Below are 23,423 nucleotides of genomic sequence, written 5' to 3'. Positions count from 1 at the left end.
GCAAGGTAAAAAGGCGTACTAATGGACAGATTTATGGTTTTTTTTCCTCCTTCAGCAAAGCGCTTACATTTTTGAATTAAAAAGTAAACAAAAGCAACTACAGTATCTTAAAAAATAATTAAGTGGCAAGCAGATAGACGAGGTAGCCTAACCCTAACCAAAATCTGACATTTTCGCCTTAAAAGAAAGCATACTTTTCCATACTTTCCTCATGTAATGTATATGGCTTACTATACATTTTTAAACAGTAAATTGCTGATTCTATTTGATTTGATTGGATTCCCTCTGAATCCAATTTGATTAGAACATGCAGACAGATGAGAAGGATACATGGGATGGATTTAAACGCCAGACCACAACTGACTTATTTAGAAACTGGGAAGGGCATTAGCTATTTAAAAAGAAAAAAAGATTTATTTATTTTTTTAAATGGCTATTATATTTTATATATGCTCCTATGCAGCATCTATTTTTAATCTTTTTACCTACATGACATATAACATTAAAAATATAGGTCCTCCATTTGCATCAAATCGTATCTGAATTATCCACAGACTTAATATGAACATATCATTATACCAAATAATTTGTGAATTGCATTGAGTTTCAGTGAATATCCGCCCTGAATAGCACCTACAGTTGTAGTGACAGACTAAGCACCTAGTAATTCAAAGAACTGCTTAAGTCTTTTAGGTGCATAGAAATGGTTTAGAATCCTTGAAAGAACATCCTATTCGGCAATATTTTCGGACCTCTGATCCTTCAGGTGGGAACCTGGAAGTACTGAGGCACACAATAATTAAATGTCAGAAAAAGTTAACTATGCTTTTTTTTTTTTAAATTACATATATAGTATATAAATAGCTCCTTCTGAATTGTGGGAAAAAAATCAGTCATAAAAGCCTTAGTAATGTCACATGCACCCACTCGGACATCATACCGTCTTCCAAATATTTACCATTTTAAAGGAAAGCCAAGGTTTTTTAGTTCTTTTTAATTCTGGGTTTTGTTTTATTAACTATGGCATTGCCAGAAGGGACAACGATCCAGTTCCGTGATCTCTAATATATCTCCCTCAGTACAGTAACCCAGAACACTATACCTATGAATTTCAGTTTTTGTTAGACTGGTGGAACACCCAACAGAAAGAAAAACAGTATATAAGTTTGCCCAACACAGATATATTTCAGGTTGATCAGAATCAATGAAACAGGACAGCTGTTTGCCTTTTATGTTATAGACAGTGACAAATACATATTGCTGTATTTGTTCACTATATGTGGAGGCATATAGGCAAAGTAGTTTTAAAAACCTGTTCTTAAATTTGTTGTAAGAAGAGACACCCTAGATATGGTTTAAATGTTCCTATATACACATATTAGATGACAATTGTCTTTACTCAAAGGAAGGTTGGATCTGGCATAGCTGTATGTAGGAACCTCTAACATCTTGTAAGATGTTAACATTATTTCAAGCCTATTTATACTTTGCCTACTGCAAAACACTACACTTGTTTTTTATTGCTTCAGAATTTGACTACAGCTAATATATACAGATACTACACTGAGTAAAAATTTCAAATGTATTATTTGTCAAAAAAGCAAAAGGTGACTCAATCATTTAACTGTCCAAAATGCAAAGCTGCTAAATCTCAAATTGTAGCATATCAGTATTGAATATGATAGTAGAATAATAGAATCATAGAATATTAGGGTTGGAAGAGACCTCAGGACGTCATCTAGTCCAATCCCATGCTTAAAGCAGGACCAACACCCACTAAATCATCCCAGCCAGGGCTTTGTCAAGCTGGGCCTTAAAAACCTCTGAGGATGGAGATTCCACCACCTCCCTAGGTAGCCCATTCCAGTGCTTCACCACCCTCCTAGTGAAATAGCGTTTCCTAATATCCAACCTAGACCTCCCCCACTGCAACTTGAGACCATTGCTCCTTGTTCGGTCATCTGCCACCACTGAGAACAGCCGAGCTCCATCCTCTTTGGAACCCCCCTGCAGGTAGTTGAAGGCTGCTATCAAATATCCCCTTACTCTTCTCTTCTGTAGACTAAATAACCCCAGTTCCCTCAGCCTCTCCTCGTAAGTCATGTGCCTGAGCTCCCTAATCATTTTCGTTGCCCTCCACTGGACTCTCTCCAAATTGTCCACATCCCTTCTGTAGTGGAGGGGACCAAAACTTGACACAATACTCCAGGTGTGGCCTCACCAGTGCTGAGTAGAGGAGAATAATCACTTCCCTCAATCTGCTGGCAATGCTCCTTCTAATACAGCCCAATATGCCATTGGCCTTCTTGGCAACAAGGGCACACTGCTGACTCATATCCAACTTCTCATCCACTGTAATTCCCACGTCCTTTTCTGCAGAACTGCTGCTTAGCTAGTTGGTCCCCAGCCTGTAGTGGTGCATGGACTAGAAGAGACATCCTTAAAGAAAATACTTTCCAACTCTTTCCCACCTGCAAATAATTGCTAGAAATGACTGCTTTATGACACTTCACTAGTGTTTTTAGTTGAACTTGCTAGGATTTATGAGGAAACTTTTTATTGTGATTCCTCCCAATATTGACCCTGAAAAGTTTACCCATCAATTGGCACAAACCAAATCTATTGTTAGCCCATTTTAGTTATCTAGCTGTACCACTTCTTGATATACATCACCTCAGTAAAACTGGTCCCCCCCCCGGCCCAGATACCCACACCCCCACCTCTCCCTGGAACCCAGCCATGCCCTCCCTTGTCCAGACACTCCCCTCCCACTCTCGCCTCCCAGAGCCCAGAGATTCAGAGGAGAAACAGCCTGATGCTCAGTCCCAGGCTTACATGGTGTTTCCTGTGGACCACCTTCTCCTTCCCTCAGAGCATGCTAGGAATTGCAGATGCCAGGAACCCTCTAGCTCCCTCCTCTTCCCTCCAGCAGTGTCTTCTACATGCGAGCTGGGCTCTACCCGGTCCAGCAGCCCCTAGTGACAGCTAGCAGCACTGCAGCCCATTTTTGTGGGGGAAAGGAAATTCCACATGCACGTTAATTTCTGAAAAATTCTACATTATGCAGCGGCGCAGAATTCCCCCAGGAGTAAAATGTGAGGCTGCGTGTTAAAGTAAGGCAATGCAGTGAAAGATACACACGTGCAAGTACATGTGTACGTCAGTGCATGAGTCCTAAAAAAAAGCAGTGCTGGTACTTCCCAGATCCACTCTGAAAAGAGTGTGTGGTTCAGTAACCTGTGTGGCCCAGGTAACTGACCTGCACTCTCTCCTTCCAGAACGGGAAGATGGATCGTAAGTACTCTTATTTTTCTCTTTATTTGTTGCATTTGTTCTGTCTTCCTGTCCCCCAATATTAACCTGAGTATTTACCCAGACAACCGTGACGTTAATTTTTGCACCAATTTTCACCCATTTGTTTTGTGCAATAAACAGATAAATTCCTGGGAAAATTTAAACAAAAGCAAAAATGGCCTTGCTTATCAATAAGGAGCTACTACATGGAATTTGTACCAAACTAGATCTAGATGCAAGTATGTGTACGTGTTAGGATGGTGTTTCTAATCCCACCTGGCTGTGCCCTTGCTTTTGCTGGTTCACTGAACTTTGAGCACTTTTAGGTCTAATGTTAGGCAAGAACATGAATGTTACTGCAATTTATTTTTTGTATTTCTTATAAGTGAAACCTTTAGGCCATGATTTTTAAAAAACATGATTTGGATACTCAATTTGAGATACCTTAACAGGGGCCTGATCTTCAGAAATGCTGAGCATCTAACGTCTGAAAATGAGGTCCTTTTATCGCATCTGAGGATGGACACCCACAAATTTATGGCACCCAAAATGACCAATGACTTTTAAGTAGCTTGGCCTACATTACTGCCTCATTTAAAACATATTGCCTTCAACCCTGCTACCACTGCAATGCATGGGAACTTTGCCATTAATTTTAATGATATTAGGACAGTCCATTATATAGAAATAGAGGGGGAAAAGTCTCAATCATTTTGTTAAAAATAATTAAAGTTGATTAGTAATAATAAGATACTGTAACTGAAAAGATAAACAGTAGAGACATTTGTTATCAGAGTAAAATAGGAAAATTAAAATAACCTGTAACACTTTTGTATATGCAATTCATCAGGAAATGTTGTAAAAGAACAAAAGTAAATGTTGGCTTATTCTTGAGGTTCTTTGTCGTCATTAATGTATTCAGGTTTTCACAGCTGAATTGCTGTACTTCGAAAAGATTTTCATGAAAGGAAACTCATTCAACTTTTAAACAAAGCTGTCAGGTTACCGAGATTCAAACTTGTTTGTATGTCCAGAAAATGTTTTCTTCTTAAAAAAATATTCTGGGTTAGAAGGGTGTTATTCCTTTGTGCTCAATTTGTCAACAGAAAATAAGCTTTTGTTAAACACCGCACTTATCTATTTATTTTGTGGAGCTGGGAACAGTGTATTCCAAAGTGGAGGTGAAACTACATTGTGTGGCTATTTTACTTCATTACTAGTTGTGCTACTCAAATTGATACAAATGGTCTCCTTCTGTTTCTGTCTGTCTGCTTGCCTGATCAGTACAACTAATTGTCAGTGCTGGGGAAATCTCCTATATCTAAATAGAAGATGTGCAGTTTGTAACCTGCTTAATTCGCCTTATGTCCTGCATGGCCCTCAGTATGGTATTCATTAAAGCATCAGCTGCTTTGTTTGTAGTAGTGGCACCTAAAAGTAGGCTTATTTTTCTTTGTTAAGAGGCAAGATTGTTGATAAATAATACACATCTTATTGTGAGTGGTAAGAAATTACCTAGTAAGTATGATGGTACTTTGATTTTCCCTCACGCTGAGCACCTTTACTTAAACTATACACCTATAAAGACGACACTGCAAAGATATACAAGCTGGCAAAAGATTAAGGCACTTTTAGGCCTATTGATCGGAAGCCTAAAATCTGACCTTTGCTAGTGTAAGCTTTTGACAATTAAATGAAACACAAGGCTTAATTCCCTAAGTTTTAAAACAGGAAATTTCAGATCTTTAAAAATAAAAGGAAATGATCAAAAAATTAGACTCACAAGTCTGTGCTCTAACTGTTCATAGATTTGAACATTAAGGCAGGTCATTTAGGAGGGTCCAAGCTCTGCAACTCCTTTCCTTCCTCAGTTTCACAGAGCACAAGCTTGATGACCTTTGGGACACAGTGTGAAGCCCACCCCTTTATTCTGAAGTTGCGCATGAGGTGATTTGGGCATGCCTATAGTCTACAACTAATTAACACCAATTATACAGTACAGTGAAATCCAAAAATACTATAAATATAATTTATTTTTAAATAAAAATGTTGGGTATTCTCCATTACCAGCTGCCTTTATAATTTAATATAATATTTTTAAAGCATTACCATTTTTTTCTCCTGCAGATATCCAGTTCAGAAAGTTTTTCCAAGAATGAAATTAGAAAAGGAAATGAAAGTACAATTGAGAGAGAAAGTGACAGGTACAGTTAATGCAAGATGTAAATGAAAAGGAAGTGTTCCCATGGCCTGGTAGTCACCACAATTCTGTTACCGTTAAAAGCAGACTAAACAGTAGCTATTATTAATAAATGAATATTAAAAACAGTGTTATGTTAGCATCTGGTGTTGGAAGATGCAGAAAATATCCTTGCTTCTGCTCAGCCACCACAACGTGAAGCAGACTTAATAGAGCTCATTCTTCTATGCAGTAGTGAAATTCTATCCCTGCAGCTCTGTCCTTATCTTCGAGGCGCCAAGTAGCCTGGGTCCAGCATTTCTAAAAGATCGCCTAAAGCTGTGGGACCAGGATCATGATCAGCAACTCTGCTCCTCAGACAGGATGAGACTTTCTACCATAAAGGGAAAGCTCGTCGGTGCAGAAGATAGCACTTTCTTGGACACTAGTATGGGACTGTGAAATGAACTCCCAAAGGAATTAAGGGCCATCACAAACCTCATCACTATCTTCTCCAAGTGCAAGGCACCCTTCTTCTACCTTTATATATGCACAGCAGCATTTGCATTTTTAAAAAAATCCTTTAAAACAAAAAACTACATGGCACACACAATTTTCCTCTGGGGAGAAACTGAAAGAAAGAACATACCTCACATGCCATATGTTAGTCACACTGCTTAATACACGACTAAGACGTTCAGATACTACAGTGAGAAGGATTATATAAGAATTTATATAGTACAGAACAGTGTTTTGGTTTGGTTTGTGTTTCCCAGACTAACAGGACTTAGATGAGAAGGCTATGATAGACACAGAGGCAGCAGTAGTAGTGACCCAAGTAGTGGAAGACACAATGAAGAGGACTGGATGCAGAAGCTGTGGCATGTACATTATCCTGGAGGGGGTACCTGAAAAGAATTTCATCTGCATGAAATGCCGCCTGATAGAGCTGATGGAAGAGAAGATCCTAGGATTGGAGATGCAGGTGGAGACTCTGGTTGAGTTTAGAAGGGGGTTCGAGTGGATGATGGAGCAAAGACATGAAGAGGCTGAAGGGAAAAGCTCAGACTTGCAGATGGAAGCAGGACCAAAGAACTCTGAGGGGATACTGCTGGATGAGAAAAGTGGACAGTGGAAGCATGTGACTAAGAGAACCAGGCAGAGGAAAAGACAGGGCAGTGAAGGAGAAATAGAGCTCAGGAACAGGTTTGTGGAGTTGGAAAATGAAGAAGGTGGTCACTGAAGGTGAGAGGGCAAGGAAAAAGAGAAGAGCAGTTAGTCCTATTGGAAGAGGGCAAGAGTCAATGGAGATACCACCACCAAATATGAGCCCCAGGAGGAAAAGGGATGGGTTGCAAAGGATTGCAAGGGACAATAGGAATCGAGAGGACTTGCGGCCAGATGGAACAGGGGATAGACTGGAGAATTGCACCATCGCCAGGAAAAAGCAGGTCTACATGATTGGGGACTCCTTGCTGAGAAGGATAGACAGGCCTGTAACAAGAGCTGATCCAGAGAACAGAAGGGTGTGCTGTCTGCCGGGTGCTAAGATACGGGATGTGGACCTGAAGCTGAAGAATATCCTAATGGGAGCAGGAAAGAATCCACTGATAATCCTTCATGTGGGAACAAATGATATGGCTAGATTCTCACTGGAACATAACAAGGAAGACTATGCCAGGCTGGGGAAGATGCTATAGGAAATCAAGGCTCAGGTGATCTTCAGGGGGATTCTGCCTGTTCCTGGAGAAGCACAAGAAATGTGTGACAAGATTATGATGATCAACAAATGGCTCAGGCATCTTATAGTGGTGCTATAAGGAGGACTTTGGGATGTATGGCCACTGGGAAGCATTCATGGACAGAGGACTGTTCTCTCGGGATGGACTTCACCTGAGTAAGGAGGGAAATAGACTTCTAGGATGGAGGCTGGCAAAACTGATCAAGAGAGCTTTAAACTAGGAATTTCGGGGAGATGGTTGGGAGATATCCAAGTAATCTCCAGGCCAGTTATTCTCTCAGAGGGAAGAAAACAAAGTAAGAAAGGATACAGCCATGGGTAGGAGACTGGATATAAGGTGGAGGGGCAGTGTACATACCAATCTAATAGGTAATATTAGCAGTAGAATGTCTGTGCCCAATCGGGTAAAGAATGTGAGTGAAGCCAAACGGCAAAAATTAAGATGTTTGTACACTAATGCGAGGAGCCTAGGTAACAAAATGGAGGAACTTGAGCTATTGGTGCCAGAAGTGAAACCAGATATTCTAGGGATAACAGAAACATGGTGGAATAGTCGTCATGACTGGAGTATGGGTATTGAAGGGTATGTGCTGTTTAGGAAAGACAGAAATAAAGGCAAAGGTGGTGGAATAGCATTGTATAATCAATGATGAGGTAGACTGTAAAGAAATAAGAAGTGATGGAATGGATAAGACAGTCTGTCTGGGCAAAAATCACATTGGGGAAGAAAGCTACTGGAGCCTGCCCTGGGACAGTGCTTGGGGTGTGCTATAGACCGCCGGGATCCGATGTGGATATGGATAGAGACCTCTTTAATGTTTTTAAAGAAGTAAATACTAATGGGAATTGTGTGATCATGGGAGACTGACTTCCCAGATATAGACTGGAGGACAAGTGCTAGTAATAATAATAATAGGGCTCAGATTTTCCTGGATACAATAGCTGATGGATTCCTTCACCAAGTAGTTGCTGAACCGACAAGAGAGGATGCCATTTTAGATTTGGTTTTGGTGAGCAGTGAGGACTTCATAGAAAAAATTATTGTAGGGGACAACCTTGGTTTGAGTGATCATGAGCTAATTCAGTTCAAACTAAATGGAAGGATAAACAAAAATAGATGTGTGACTAGGGATTTGATTTCAAAAAGGTTAACTTTAAAAAATTAAGGAAATTAGTTAGGGAAGTGGATTGGGCTGAAAAACTTGTGGATCTAAAGGAGGAGGAGGCCTGGAATTACTTCAAGTCAAAGTTGCAGAAACTATCAGAAGCCTGCATCCCAAGAAAGGGGAAAAAATTCGTAGGCAGAAGTTGTAGACCAAGCTGGATGAGCAAGCATCTCAGAGAGGTGATTAAGAAAAAGCAGAAAGCCTACAAGGAGTGGATGATGGGAGGGATTAGCAAGGAAAGCGACCTTACTGAGGTCAGAACATGTAGAGATAAAGTGAGAAAGGCCAAAAGCCATGTAGAGTTGGACCTTGCAAAGGGAATGAAAAGCAATAGTAAAAGGTTCTATAGCCATATAAATAAGAAGAAAACAAAGAAAGAAGAAGTGGGACCACTTAACACTGAGGATGGAGTGGAGGTTAAGGATAATCTAGGCATGGCCCAATATCTAAACAAATACTTTGCCTCAGTCTTTAATGAGGCTAATGAGGAGCTTTGGGATAACGGTAGGACGACAAATGGGAATGAGGATATGGAAGCAGATATTACCATATCTGAAGTAGAAGCGAAACTCAAAATGCTTAATGGGACTAAATTGCGGGGCCCAGATAATCTTCATCCAAGAATATTAAAGGAACTGGCACCTGAAATTGCAAGCCTTTTAACAAGAATTTTTAACCAATCTGTAAACTCAGGGGTTGTACCGTATGACTGGAGAATTGCTAACATAATTCCTATTTTTAAGAAAAGTAAAAAAAGTGACCCAGGTAACTACAGGCCTGTTAGTTTGACATCTGTAGTATGCAAGGTCTTGGAAAAAATTTTGAAGGAGAAAGTAGTTAAGGACATTGAGGTCAATGGTAATTGGGACAAAATACAACATGGCTTTACAAAAGGTAGATTGTGTCAAACCAACCTGATCGGCTTCTTTGAGAAGGTAACAGATTTTTAAGACAAAGGGAATGCTGTGGATCTAATTTACCTCAATTTCAGTACGGTATCTGATATGGTTCCACATGGAGAATTATTAGCTAAATTGGAAAAGATGGGGGTTAATATGAAAATTGAAAGGTTTGATAAGGAACTGGTTAAAGGGGGTCACACTGAAAAGTGAACTGTCAGACTGGAAGGAGGTTACTAGTGGAGTTCCTCAGGGATCGGTTATGGGACCAATCTTATTTAATCTTTTTATTACTGACCTTGGCACAAAAAGCGGAAATGTGCTAATAAAGTTTGTGGATGACACAAAGCTGGGAGGTATTGCCAATACAGAGAAGGACCGGGATATCATACAGGAAAATCTGGATGACCTTGTAAACTGGAGTAATGGTAATAGGAAAAAATTTAATAGTGAAAAGTGCAAGGTCATGCATTTAGGGATTAACAACAAGAATTTCTGTTATAAACTGGAGACACATTACTTGGAAGTAACAGAGGAGGAGAAGGACTTCGGAGTATTGGTTGATCACAGGATGACTATTAGCCACCAATGTGATATGGCCATGAAAAAAACTAATGTCTTGGGATGCATCAGGCGAGGTATTTCCAGTAGAGATAAAGAGGTGTTAGTACCGTTATACAAGGCACTGGTGAGACCTCATCTGGAATACTGTGCGCAGGCCTGGTCTCCCATGTTTAAGAAGAATGAATTCAAACTGGAAGAGGTACCGAGAAGGGCTACTAGGATGATCCAAGGAATGGAAAACCTGTCTTATGAAAGGAGACTCAATGAGCTTGGCTTTTTTAGCTTAACTAAAAGAAGGCTGAGAGGAGATATGATTACTATCTATAAATATATCAGAGGGATAAATACCATGGAGGGAGTAGAATTATTTAAGCTCAATACCAATGTGGACACAAGAACAAATGGATATAAACTGGCCATCAGGAAGTTTATACTTGAAATTAGACAAAGTTTCTAACCATCAGAGGAGTGAAATTCTGGAATAGCCTTCCAAGGGAAGCAATGGGGACAAAAGACATATCTGGCTTCAAGACAAAGCTTGATAAGTTTATGGAGGAGATGATATGATGGGATAGCCTAATTTTGGCAATTAATTGATCTTCAACTACTAGTGGCAGATATGCCCAATGGCCTGTGATGAGATGTTAGATGGGGTGGGATCTGAGTTACTACAGAGAATTCTTTTCTGGGTGTTTGGCTGGTGAGTCTTGCCTACATGCTCAGGATTTAGCTGATCGCCATATTTGGGGTTAGGAAGGAATCTTCCCCCAGGTTAGATTGGCAGAGGCCCTAGGGGTTTTTTGCCTTCCTCTTCAGCATGGGGCTCGGGTCACTTGCTGGAGGATTCTCTGCAGCTTGAAGTCTTTAAACCACAATTTGAGGACTTCAATAGCTCAGACATACTTTAGGGGTTTGTTACACGAGTTGGTGGGTCAGGTTCCATGGCCTGCGTTGTGCAGGAGGTCAGACTAGATGATCATAATGGTCCCTTCTGACCTTAAAGACTATGATTCTATGATTCTAGTACAGTATAGAAGACCTCTGAGCCCTGCGTCACCATCAGCATCCTGCTCCAGGCTGGAGTTTACTATTATATGAAAAACATCCTCTCTAGCTTCACAGATTTCAAAACCAGTTTTCCATTTTGTGCCAGTTCTTGGGGTACCCAAGTCACTTTTTGTTAACTCCGGAATAGAGCATGAGGGAGTCTTTCTTGTGATAGCTGAGTGTCAGCTCCCTACCATCACCAGCCTTTCAGCCACTTCTCTGGGCTATGTCAGTCTTAACTTCACCTGGCAGGTTAACAATAGGTGCGCAACCCGATCCTCGAGTCCCTTTGAAGCATTCCTCTGATATCCAACCCAACACTAGGTACTCACAGAAATTCCAGACCCTCTGCATTCAAAAGTACAGTGTATGCCAGTTTACTGCTTTTACCTTAAACCACTGCTCCTGTAAACCACACAGCACTTGTGAGCACTTATAATAAAACAAAAGTAGGCTTATTTAAGAAAGAATAAAGATTTAACTCGAAACAAGAGAGTGTGGTGGAAAGAAATGGTTACAATACAAAACAATCATAAAATGTGTACTAGGGCCTACATTTATCAAGTTACCTCTCCAATATAATAAAATAGGTTAACACTCCCCCTCCCCACACACACACACACACCCCCCTCCAAAGTTCAGACTGTTGCCAAGCTGGCCAATGTCACAAGAACAAGGATCCAAATGTTCATGAAAGGGGTTCACCAGGGGTTCTTCAATGAATGGATACAAAGTGCTCCTCCCTCCTCTGTGTTATTCTGAAAACCTTGTTGTTTTTGGCCAAACCCCTATCTTGTTGTAAAGTTTCGTTTCTAACTTTAAGAGGTCTTGATTGTTTGTCATTGCATCTGATGGCTTTCCAATCAAAGTCTCAGTATTGCAAAAGGCTAAACAATTGTGCCTTGAATTGTGTCAGTCGAATTGCCATACTGAATCAGACCCGTGCTCCTTCTAGTGCAGCGACCTGTCTCGGAAAGTAGCCAGTACTGCCTGACTCTTGTAGATGGTGGAGGAGTAGTAAAGTGCAGAGGGGCTCAATGTGTGTGCTACGATATGTAGGAAATTCTCAATCTGTCTTACAGAGAGAAAACTGTGATGAACAAGGAATGGCTTTTGATTAAACATGATGGTGTTGGTAGGATATATTGAAAAAACAAAGCAAAATATATTTAGGTTAAAGAAGATGTGTGTGACGCAGAGACCCCTTGGCAAAGGGTCCCTGTTTTTTGTAGACATCTCTCACTTCAAACCTGACAAACTCACTATATTAAACTTATATCTTACAGACTATCATAAAGAGCAGGATGTAAGGTATCCACAGAAAGCTTGTAACTTGCTAAGATTCATAATGATTGTGAGCTGTATGTGTAATAGCTGAGGAGTAATGTATTTATTTTAAAAGTGGGCTTTCTGGATTTGGCATAGAAGTTAGACACCAGGAGATAATGTGTCTCAGTAAGAGCAATGGGGAGTTGTTGTCACCAAGCTGTTTGGCATCAGTGCTGGGGGGATGCAGAGGGGCATCCTCTCCCACTTCCAGGCTGTGGGCACGCTCCAGGGGCTCTTCACCTCCCTCTGCCCCTACCCAGGCTAGGTACTGCAGGGAGGGGGGGGGGGGGTCGCAGGGCAGAGGCACTGTCCCATCCCTGTTGCTCTCAGAAAGTAACAGGAGAGGAGGCAGCAGAGCTCTTTATTTCTCTCATCCCATCCTGTGAGGATGGCTCCAGGCTGCTGCAGAGGGTGGAGAGGAAGCGAGCTCTGCCTGTATCAGCTGTTCTGCCCCACAAGGTGGGCAAGTGGGCCAGGCAGCCAATCAGAGGGCTCAGATCAGCTATAGCCAGGGTAGTCATTAATTAGTTTTTTGTCAAGGTCCAAATTTCTTGGCGAAGGTATACTGAAGGTCCAGAGTCCAGAGAAAATAATAAAAAATAATGTTAATAATAAGTAAATTAAAAATACTGGGGTCTGTTCAAATGCATCTGGCAGCCCAGATTTGGCCAGTGGTCTGCCTACTGATGACCCCTGGGCTAGAGGTTCTCGTTTCATCCCGAGACTGGCTCCAACTCCAGCCAAAATCATGTCACTCCCCAAAAACTTGCAAGTGTTGGCAACGCTGCAAGTCTGGGAAAAGGGATGAAGAACCCAGGAGGAGTGGAGGTGAGGCTGGGAATGAGCTGATTTGGGGGTAAAGGGATGAATTGATGGGGTTGTGAGCTGGATGGACTCAAGTGATGGGGTGGGGGTAGATTTAAGGGAAGGCCTGAACTAGCAGGGGGGGCAAGCTGAACTGATGATGCGTTGAACTGGGAAGTTGAGGGCTGAATTGAAGGGGGTGGGGGCAGAATTAAATGCAAGGCAGGAATGGGACGATAAGGAGGTGAGAGTTCCTTCAATAGCGGGCCAAAATGACCTTACTCAACAAGTTTGGGGAGTGGGCAGCACTAATTGTCATACACAAACTGAAGATGGGCAGAGGGATTTCAATAATCAAAAGACAGACCAACAAACCACATTTTTTTTAAACCTTTATGATTTTAATTTCTCAAGGCTGGTCATACTGGTCATACAGCAAGTGGCTGCAGTGTCACTCATATTTGTTAAATAGCATCAGAGAAAGGTGGGACTAGAAGGGATCTCAAAAGGCCATCTGGTCCAGTCCTTTGCCCTGAGGTAGGAGTAAGTATTATCTAGACCATCTTCTGATCTGACCAGCAGGCTCCTAGTTTTAGCTGCTTTCTGAACTGCTTACACCTCCTGATTTGTGGAGCTGAGGGGACACTGTAGGCTGCATCTCTCTAGATAGACTCCTTCAGGACTATCCACAGAGACTCTAACTATAGAGATGTAGCCTGCACCATTGATTCCCAAAGCACCCAGGACCACAGACTTGGAACTAGCACTAGGACAACACGGGGCAGGGTTTTAGCCATCTCCCTCTCTCTCTGGCTACAGGGGCCCGCAAGCAATAGTCAGGGAATGGCAGCCATAGTGAGTTTACAGCAAACCTATCCAGGAAGCAGGAGGCATGAGCAGCCAGAGCTGGACACCAAGGCAAGGGCTGCAGCCCATCCAAGGCATTCCCCCAGCTGGTTGCCAGAAACAGCCAGAACATTCATCCATCCAGGGAAAGCGGTATATAGCAAAGCTAGCAACTCAACCAGATCCCCAGGACAAGGAGCAGCAGCCTGGGAATTTTCCAGAGTTACCTGGACATCAACTCAAGAAGATACCAGAGCCATCCAGGAACATAGCAATTTGTACGCTCCAAATGTTCATATCAGGCTGCAGCCTTGTTAGTCCTAAGTATTGGTAATCGGGATATTCTCTGTCATTTAAGAAAGGCAATGCATATTCATCAAATATGCATTTTAGGGGATTCAGTCATTTACATAAATTCTCCAGATTTCTGAACCTTCAGCTTTAACAGGCCTGGTCACCAGTAGCAGCAGCAATCTGTCTGAGGGAAAGTTGCAAAAGCACTATGTTCTTCTTGTAGTTATTCCTAGCTGAGATGCTTGTGCTCACTTGATTAGAAACTCTTGTCATTGCCCATTTCCATCTACTCAAACTATAGGAACAAAGCAGGAGCACTTCCATAATATCACAGTGGATCAAGCATAGGCTCACCACCCCGAAGAGGATGGTAAAGACGAATTCAAGAGAAACTTCACCACATTTGTTTTTAAATAAAAGCATAGTATATTTAAAAATAAATATAGACTATAGCATGTCTGTAGTCAAAGTACTGTAAAAATACTACAGACAATATTGACCTGGCCCCTGAGATGGGCAGTTTAACAATCTTTGATTGTGTTCATTTCAGTCATATCCTATGATATCTATTTTTATCTTTCCAACCATGTCACCCTTTTCCTCTCTCACCATCTAACAGCCACTTTAAAAAAAAAATCACTCGTAACTCATTACAAGTTTTTCCTTTCCTTTAATAGGAGCCAAGAACATATTACATTTTTCCTATGTGAAGTATGCTATTAAATAATAGCTTGTACACTAATTAAAGCAAATGAAATTGTGAGAACACACAGACACTGTTAAAGTAAATTACTCAATTCATTAATCGTTTCATTTCAAGTGACCTTAATTGTATTAATTGTGATATTGAGCAAATTAAATTGAAAAGAATTAAATACTTTGTTCCAGTCTCTCCTTAGAGGATAAATTTCCCCATGAAAGGGGAATAGCACCTACTGCATTCTTCAAAATGTGCATTAAAAAATTAAATAATGCTATAAACTGTGTTACAGATAATTACTGCAACTCTGAAACAGTTAAAGCTACTCCAAGTTTTATTACTTCACTGCAATTTAATCATCAAGAACTTGGAAAAGAACAAAATAATTTGCTAGGTATAGTACATAGTGAAAACGGAGAAAGTCAGATTCTGAAATGCTGCCTCCAACCGTCTCTCCTCATCTCCAGGGTTCAAGACTTTTCTGAAAAAGGGTAGAGGTTCATAAACCTGAATTTTCCCTAGCAAAGCGCAACCACATTTCAAATATCCCATACATGAAACAATAAGTTGTTGAAATGGTATTTGATGTAAAAAGTATGAATGAGAAGTCATTGTGATAAAAAGTTCATTTTTTCTTCCATACAGAGGATCAGACTTTGGAAGTAATTTAGATACCTGATCCTTGGGTTTGAAGACTTGAAATAGGCAATTCATTTAAATTCTGCTGAAAGGGGGAACCACACTAATAAATGAGCAGGTCCAGAATCCATATTGTGGCTCCCCATTTAAGTTCTTCTGTCCAGAAAATTCAGTACTGACAACCATGAGTCGTCTCAGGTTCACAAATAATCCAATTCCAAAAAATACGGTATGGGAACAAGAATGCATCCCAGAAGCAGGATGCAAAGAAGGCAGCTGTGCATGTTTGGGAAGAGGAAATATAGGGGTCAATGGAGGTCCGACACTGGATAAGAGTGAGAAGTTCAAAGATTAGCAAAATCCAACTGTCAGGATAGGTCTATGATCCTATATATGGAGGAAGAATCTATATTTAAATGCACAAGGGAAAAATAAAAATAAAATATATTTTATTTTGTTTCCATTTTTAGTTAAAATATACATTGTATGCAGAGTTTCATGCTAACAGGAAATTATTATTTGTCACTGAAAACTGCTAAAGTAGAAAGTGTGATTTCCTCTTGAAGGACAGATTTAAGCATTAATGTTCTTGGATTCTTGAAATGATGCATTCTATGTTTCTTCTTTGAGAAGAAATTATTTGCCTTATGGCTGTGTCTAGGTTACCCATAAGAAGGAGCTGATTCCAATTCTGCAACTCATTTGCAGAGGCCTTTAGGAAAATTTAACTTTGTTTCAATTTCCCTATCAGTAAAATGGGGATACTTATCTCAACGCTGTTTTAAGAATTGTTTGTGTAGTGCCTTTAAAATATAAAGCTATATATAAACAGCATTTTTACTTGGAAGATTTCTACAGATCCTAAGTATCAGTAATATAATTAAAGATTTCACAACTCATTTTAAAACCAAAACGACTTTCCTGTTATTGGTCAATTAGTAGCCTGAATATGGCCATCTTGATTTGGATAATTGCAAACAAGCATATTCTCATGAGATTTCACTCTGATTCAAAATCCCAATATCCTAAACCACACAAAAATTGAATGGGTAACTTTTTTCTCAAACTAATCACCCCTTTAATTTTAGTCAAAGCCTTTAAAAAAATTCAGCAAAATCGAAGACAAATGTGGCAACCCTACAACTCTATATTTTATATCTATAATAAACATACATGCTCCCCAAATTTAGTATTTCCTGTAGCTTACCAAATCAGACTAGTTTCTGTCATTACCGAGATCTATTTTCACAATGCTTATACTTACTAATGATCTGCCTTATTTCCTTTAACTCACATACACACACCTCCTTTTTGGGTCAGGAACCCTAAAATTACAACACCATGAAGTTTCAGATTTAAATAGCTGAAATCATGAAATTTAGTATTTTTAAAATCCTACGACTGTGAAATTGACCAAAATGGACCGTGAAGTTGGTAGGGCCCTACACCTACCATATAATTTCACTAAGTGAATCCTATATCAAGGCCGCAACTTCTGTATGGAATTAGAACATATATTTTAGAAGACATACAGTCTTGATTTAATAACTTCAAGCAATTTAGAATCCACCACATTCCTAAATTAGTTGTTCCAGTATTTAATTAACCTCCTTAAAATATCTGTGCTTTAATTTTAGTCTGAATTTGTCTAGCTTCAGCTTCCAGACATTGGATCTTGTTATGTCTTTCGCTGCTACATTAAAAAGCCTTTTATTATGAGATATGTTCTCCCCACATAGGAAAGGTTGCACCAGTTGTGTTTTCTAGTATTTTAAAGAGAAACCTGCAAGTTTCCTTCACTGAAACAGAAATACCCAGAATATATTCACATTTCACAGAGGTATGCTGCCCATTTGTATTACCGTAAACCTATATTTGTAGTTGAGACTATGTACATCAAGATTACAATAGAAAAAGGACAACCTGGAATGAAGAGTAACAGTTCATGGGAAGTCTCTGATCAACAGATGGATTCATCCCAATGGTTACAGTACTCATTTAGGAATCAGTGATTGCCTCTTTACACTGAACTTCTGAAGCGGACTGGATGGGCAGGGAAAATTACATGCTTTGATATACAAGCCCTCTTCCACAGCAATCCAAAAATATACTTTATTTAAAATTAAATGATAAAACACAGAAGATTGATCTTGGTTACATATGGAACCAAATTAAAATGCAGTATGTGTTTCACAGTTAAAAAAAAGAAGCGATGAAAATGAAATGGATGCATTATATAAAATATTTACATATACAGAATGTGAAAAAACTATACTACGGTTGGTAACCTTTATGACTTTGGGGGAACCATGTATTTACATATCCTTATCTTCCCATGCGTGTATGTGTGTGTTGTGTATATATTTTTAACAGTTGACAGCTGTTTTAGAGCATACAGAGATGCCAAGCTGAATGAGGGCCTTGATTACTTCAAGATGAGCTATCTAAAGTTTCTATTCATTTTTAAGTGTTGTTAGTGGGAAGAGTCATTAGTCACTTCCTTGTCTCATAGAACATCAGCATACATTTACATTGTTAATGAACATTTGGGGTAAATGAATTAATGGCACTTTTAAACATCAATTCAATACTAATAACTTTGTATGTCATAGAAATGTTAAGGTCGGGATAAAAACTAAAAGCCTGCTCATTCAAGGTAACTAATCACTCTTGGCCACAATAAAGGGTAAAATTAATTTAAAATGTTTTTGTAACAGGGTTAAAATCTTGACTTGTCTTGAAACTGAGCTGAGAGAGACGTGTACTTTTTTTTTTTTTAAACTAAACAAGAAACTTGCAATTTTTGATCAGTGTTGGCTACAAACTAATCTAAATAAATCACAAATATTTCATTTGGAAAACATGTAATACTTCATAATATTATAAATGTTTATTCCTAGGCTTCTGAAAATGTGTACTAAGAATGCATTTGCTTTATCAAACTAATATGGCTATTAACCTTTTAGGTGTGAAGTGTAAAAGCGTAGTGACATTCACCTTAAAAAACTATTACCTTTTTAGAATGGCTCCACCAAGATGTCCATTCTACTTTTCCTCACATTGAAAAAAAGCTTTACAAAGCGGTAAAAAAAAAATGAACTCTGATTTTAGCTTTTTACAAAATAATTGAAATCTGAATTAAAAATTGAAATGTTGCTTTTTTTAATACATTTTATTATATGGTAGTTTTACACACAGAGGTACACAGAAAACACGTGACTAAGCGGTTTCAATTCTAATTTAAAATGAATTTTTTATCTTGCACTTCTGGTACATGCGTTCAATGACTGGAAAATTACAGGTAGTTAAGGTGTCATTGTGTATAACTGAGTACTTGAGGAATGTTTTCATGACAAGGATGAGGATTCAAGCATCTTGTTAAGCTTTTCATTTCCTTCTAACCAACCATATTGTCACTACTAGCAAATAAGTAGAAAGGACAAGTAACACAGACAAGCACTTGCATTATGCAAGCAGTTTCTTCTCACTGTTCATTGGAGTAGTCTGAATACTGCCTTCTGTTAATTTACCTTGAGTTACACAGTAATTTCCACTTTAATTCCACCTGTTCTATTTAAGGTTTTATTTAAGGAAAGCAGGAGAGCTAAGTGTTATGATTCAAAGGAAGAAAAGAGGAAAACAGTCTTTTTTCATCAGCATAACCTCACCCAAAATAAAATGCTAAATTTTATTAAAGGAAAAAATCAACAGTGTAAAGCAACCAAAAGAGCCCATCTTTGAAAAAAGTTGTAACAAAGGCCATGTTGCATTTCAATATTCTTATGGTGAAGTCACTGTTTGGTTTATGATTTAAAAAGGATGACAGCGCATTAAACATTTGGCTAATGTTTCTGTCTGTAATTGAAAGTTGACTTTTCATGGTTTTCATTAGTGTCAGAGTGCTCTACACACACACACTGAAATATTCTTAACGTTGCCCTGCTCAACTTCATTGAGAGAATTACACAAATTATGCCAGGCATAGTGATCATCAGACTCTTACGTAACGTTTCTAAGTAGAAAGTAAAAAGTGTAGAAATATTAAACTCACCTTCTTCAGGCTTGTTCAAGTAACCCTGCAAGGGATCAATGCCTATTTCTTGCTCTTCTGTTTGCAAGGGGTGTCTAGTTTCAGATATGGAATGATACATATTGGCAATTTCCACTAAAGAGCGATTATCTGGGAAGGGAAAACAGAGAGACAACTAATATGTAAGCGTTTCTTTCATTGCTTTACAACAACAAAAAGGCAGCAGAAAACCTAATGCTGTAAATGCTTAGAATGCTTTCCTGATTTCTAGCATAATGTTACCATTACATATCTGGTAAACATATTAAAGAAAATTATGTTAAAGAAAATTAATTCCAAATCACTTAACTTCTGCTCAAGTGTTTCTGAGACGTACTTAATTTGTATTAATTATTATTATTTGTATTACCGTAGCACCTAGAAGCCCTAGTCATGGGCCAGGATCCCGAAGTGCGAGGTGCTGTACAATCAGAACAGTAAGTTGGTCTTTGCCCCAAAGAGATTACCATCTAAGAATAAGACAACAGCAACAGGTGGACCTGACAAATGGGGGAGTACAAGGAAACAAGGACACAGAATTGGTCAGCAAAATAGGCAGTAGTCTCAGCACACCGGCAGCCTTATCATTGCCAAGTTTCTCATTGGCATCACAGAAAAGGAAAGAGCTTTAAGGAGCATTAATGAGGTAGTCTACGAATGTTAACAGGGAACTGCTCCCAAGTGTGAAGAGTAGCATGGGAGAAAACACAAAGGTGGTTGTTAGAAGATTTAACAAGTGTGTGACGGAGGCATTATGGGCTGGCTGGAGGAGAGAGCTGACAAACTGTTAGTGAATGAGAGATGACAGGTAGGATGGGAATACACCACAAAGAGCCATAAAAGCAAAGACAAATAGTTTATGTCTGGTACTAGAGCAGCATTTTTCAAATGCAGTCACCAGAAGCGTTTCTTGCAGCCATAGCCTCCTGGGCTATGATTGGGGTCGGGGGGCGTGGCAGAGCAGTGGCTTCTCCACCAGGGCTGCCTGCAGGAGTTGGTCCCTACCCTCTTCTGGAGCCAGAAACACTGTAGGAGCAGGCAACCAGTGAGAATTCCCCACCTTCCCAGGGGCAGCATGGCTCGGGCTTCAGGCTTCTGCCCTGCGGCGATGGGTGGCAGGCTCTGACCATACACTGGAAAGCTCTGTCCCGCAGTGCCAGGGTTTTGGGCTCCATCCCTGGATTCACCGCCGCTGCATCCTCCAGATCCCCATTGCCCCTGGCCCCCCGCCTCCTTCCCACCTCCTTCCTCATCCAGAGCTTAATTTGTCCCCCAGCATGCCAGGGCTGAGTAAGTCTGCTGTGAAAAGTGTTATTAACAAATATACATCTATCACTTTTCACAGTAGCAGATTTTCTAACTAAAAATCTAAAAAAAAAAAAAATCAAAACATGCAAAGTAGCTTATTTTTGTTTCTATTCTGTTTAGGTCCAGTAACGAATAGACACAACTGCCCATTATTTTTATTTTTGAGTCTGCAAAAAAACCCCACATAAATAAAATGACAATGATCCGGACATGTATATGTGCATAATTATTTGTTTTTCCTAAAGTTAATTAAGTATTTTAGGAAGAATTGTCAGCACGGCCACCAGCAAGAGTTGGTGGCTGCACTCTGAGGCTATCAAAAAATATGTTGAGAGAACCCCTGTACTAGAGAATGGGAAGCCAATGGAGGAGTACAAAGAGAGGGTTTACATGGTCACAGCAACAGGCTGGGAAAATGATCTTCGCAGCAGCATTCTCAAGAGAAATGAGAAGAGCAAGATGACATTTTGAGTCTTTGTTAAACATTTCGACCTTAACATCTTGAAAGATATGTAGGTAGCTTATCACAGAACAGAAATGTGTGATTTTCCCAAGCAAAGTAATTAGTTAACTAAGGGTGCCATATCCATTCAGAGATTATAGAATGCTCACTACTATTACCTAAGGTCATCATTCTTTGCCATTTTTGCCAAGCTTATTGACTTTTTAACTCCAGCAGGAAAATTTCTATCTAAAATACCAGGAGAGGAGCAGAAAGAATATTTTACAATAAATAAAAAGTAAGTATATAGAGAACTATCAATACCAAAGCATAGATATGCACAAAATTCAATCACCTCACAATCATTTTTCCTTCTGCTCATATGAAGTAAAGTGCTAATCACATGGTGTACACCTACAGTTTGCTGGCAATGGGTGAGAACTCCTGATTCAAAATGGGCGTTGGATTTTTGAGATTTCCCCAGTTTTATATATTCTGTCTTGCTTCTCCCTATGTTGTATGAAACAAAGGGACTCTCTGGATAGAGAGATATAGATAAAACCATGAACAGAAGACCATGAGACACTCAATATATTTATACTTTTACGTACTAACTTAAAACAAGCACATTAGACTGATACATGAATGAGAGGCCACTTTAGGCTTTTCCAATGCAATTTTGCTACATAACTTTATGCTAATCAACAGTAAACTATTTGTAGAATTTTTAACCACAGTAAAAATGATTCAAGCTTTACCTGCACACTTATAGCATCACAACAAAACAAAGATGGAGAGTTATTTATGACCAGGTGGTTTGGGAGGAGCTGGAAAAGGGTGGGCGATCTGGAGGGGGGGCGGGGGGAGAGGAAACAGAGATAAATGGATAAAAAGCTGGAAAGAACTAAAACTATGAAACTATCCATATAGAGATTTTTTTTTTAATGACTGTTTCTACTTGCTGGAATTTTACCTTCTGCCTTGGTTTAGTCTGATATGCTATTGACCTTCTGATTTCTTCTTTACTAAATTTATAAGCTTATTTAGAATTTTATTGCCAGAACTTAACTTCTTGCTGTTATGGCCCCTCTGACATTGCTTCATAATTTGTGCAATTATACTGAATGCCTTTCAAATTGAGAATCAGATTCAAAAATCATTTTGCTGGTCTTTACAATTTTAACAGTATTCACATAGCTATTTCATAGGATTTGTTTCAGATTTCTAGACTTGCTATTTGTTTAGCACACGCAACATGCCTGGAGTTTTACCTACAAAACAGGGCTTTTGCTCCAATGCATTTGTTGTTTTTTATATTCCAATCCCCCCTCCCCTCAATATCCCTTATCCCTTCCTTTAGGCACTTCACAACAATCATGCCTTTGCACCTGTAACCTATGTTTGGTGGCATAATTTACTACACACAGCCTACTTGGGCACTTTTAAATAGCTCAAGAGACATACTTTTGACTCTTATACTTACAATTGATCGCACTCTTTATTTGTGTTTTGTTACTGATACGTGGCATTAGTGCTGTAAAAAAAATCACTAAATATTATGATTAGTCTGTCCATTCTTTATATTCCAAGCAATTTTCTTTATAGTTTTATACTTTAATTCTTTCCATTTCTTCCAACAATAAGCAAAGAAAACTATTAAACCATTAAGATTACCCATGGGATCTTGCTTTGAGAAAGATTAATTCTTTACAGATTTGTTTTTGATTTGTAATGGCCCATAACATATTGTTCAAATTAAATAAGATGTAATTTAACAGCATTTTCATTGTGAAACATTAAAAGGTTTAGAAAAATCATTGGAAAGAATTTACAGGCTACTGGACCACGTGTCTCAGGGTTTTCTATCCAGTTAATTCTACTGTCACTGCTTGGACTAAAAGTGGGTCTGGGATTTCCTTGCCTCAAGTTATTTGTAAAACTTAAAAGGAACACGGCTTTCAGATTCAGCGGCGTTTCTACAGGGCTAGTATCCTCTTATTCTTCAACTTAAAATGGAAATTTAGAAGGCACATTATATTTTCAGTATACCTCAATGGAAGATTTAATTCACTCGCATAGTCAGATTAATAGGCATTTATGCA

The 23,423-nt window shown here is 39.3% G+C and overlaps 1 protein-coding gene across 1 annotated transcript in view; it reads right to left on the bottom strand.

Annotated features, from left to right (window-relative positions):
* The window catches only part of TBC1D5 (TBC1 domain family member 5), a 274,096-nt gene extending 254,067 nt beyond the window's left edge, over positions 1-20,029 (bottom strand). The window contains exons 1-2 of the mRNA XM_073333539.2: positions 19,942-20,029; positions 19,554-19,682 (exon numbers count right to left, since the gene is read on the bottom strand). Of these exons, the coding sequence (XP_073189640.1) occupies positions 19,554-19,682; positions 19,942-19,966 (154 nt within the window). The 5' untranslated portion in view covers positions 19,967-20,029. The remainder of the gene's footprint in view (positions 1-19,553; positions 19,683-19,941) is intronic.
* Positions 20,030-23,423: the final 3,394 nt, after the last annotated feature.

The sequence above is a fragment of the Lepidochelys kempii genome, chromosome 2 (assembly GCF_965140285.1).
Source record: "Lepidochelys kempii isolate rLepKem1 chromosome 2, rLepKem1.hap1, whole genome shotgun sequence".
In the NCBI taxonomy this organism is placed as follows: Eukaryota; Metazoa; Chordata; order Testudines; family Cheloniidae; genus Lepidochelys; species Lepidochelys kempii.
The sequence above is the reverse complement of the archived record's forward strand: the minus strand, read 5'-3'. Positions and strand labels throughout refer to the sequence as shown.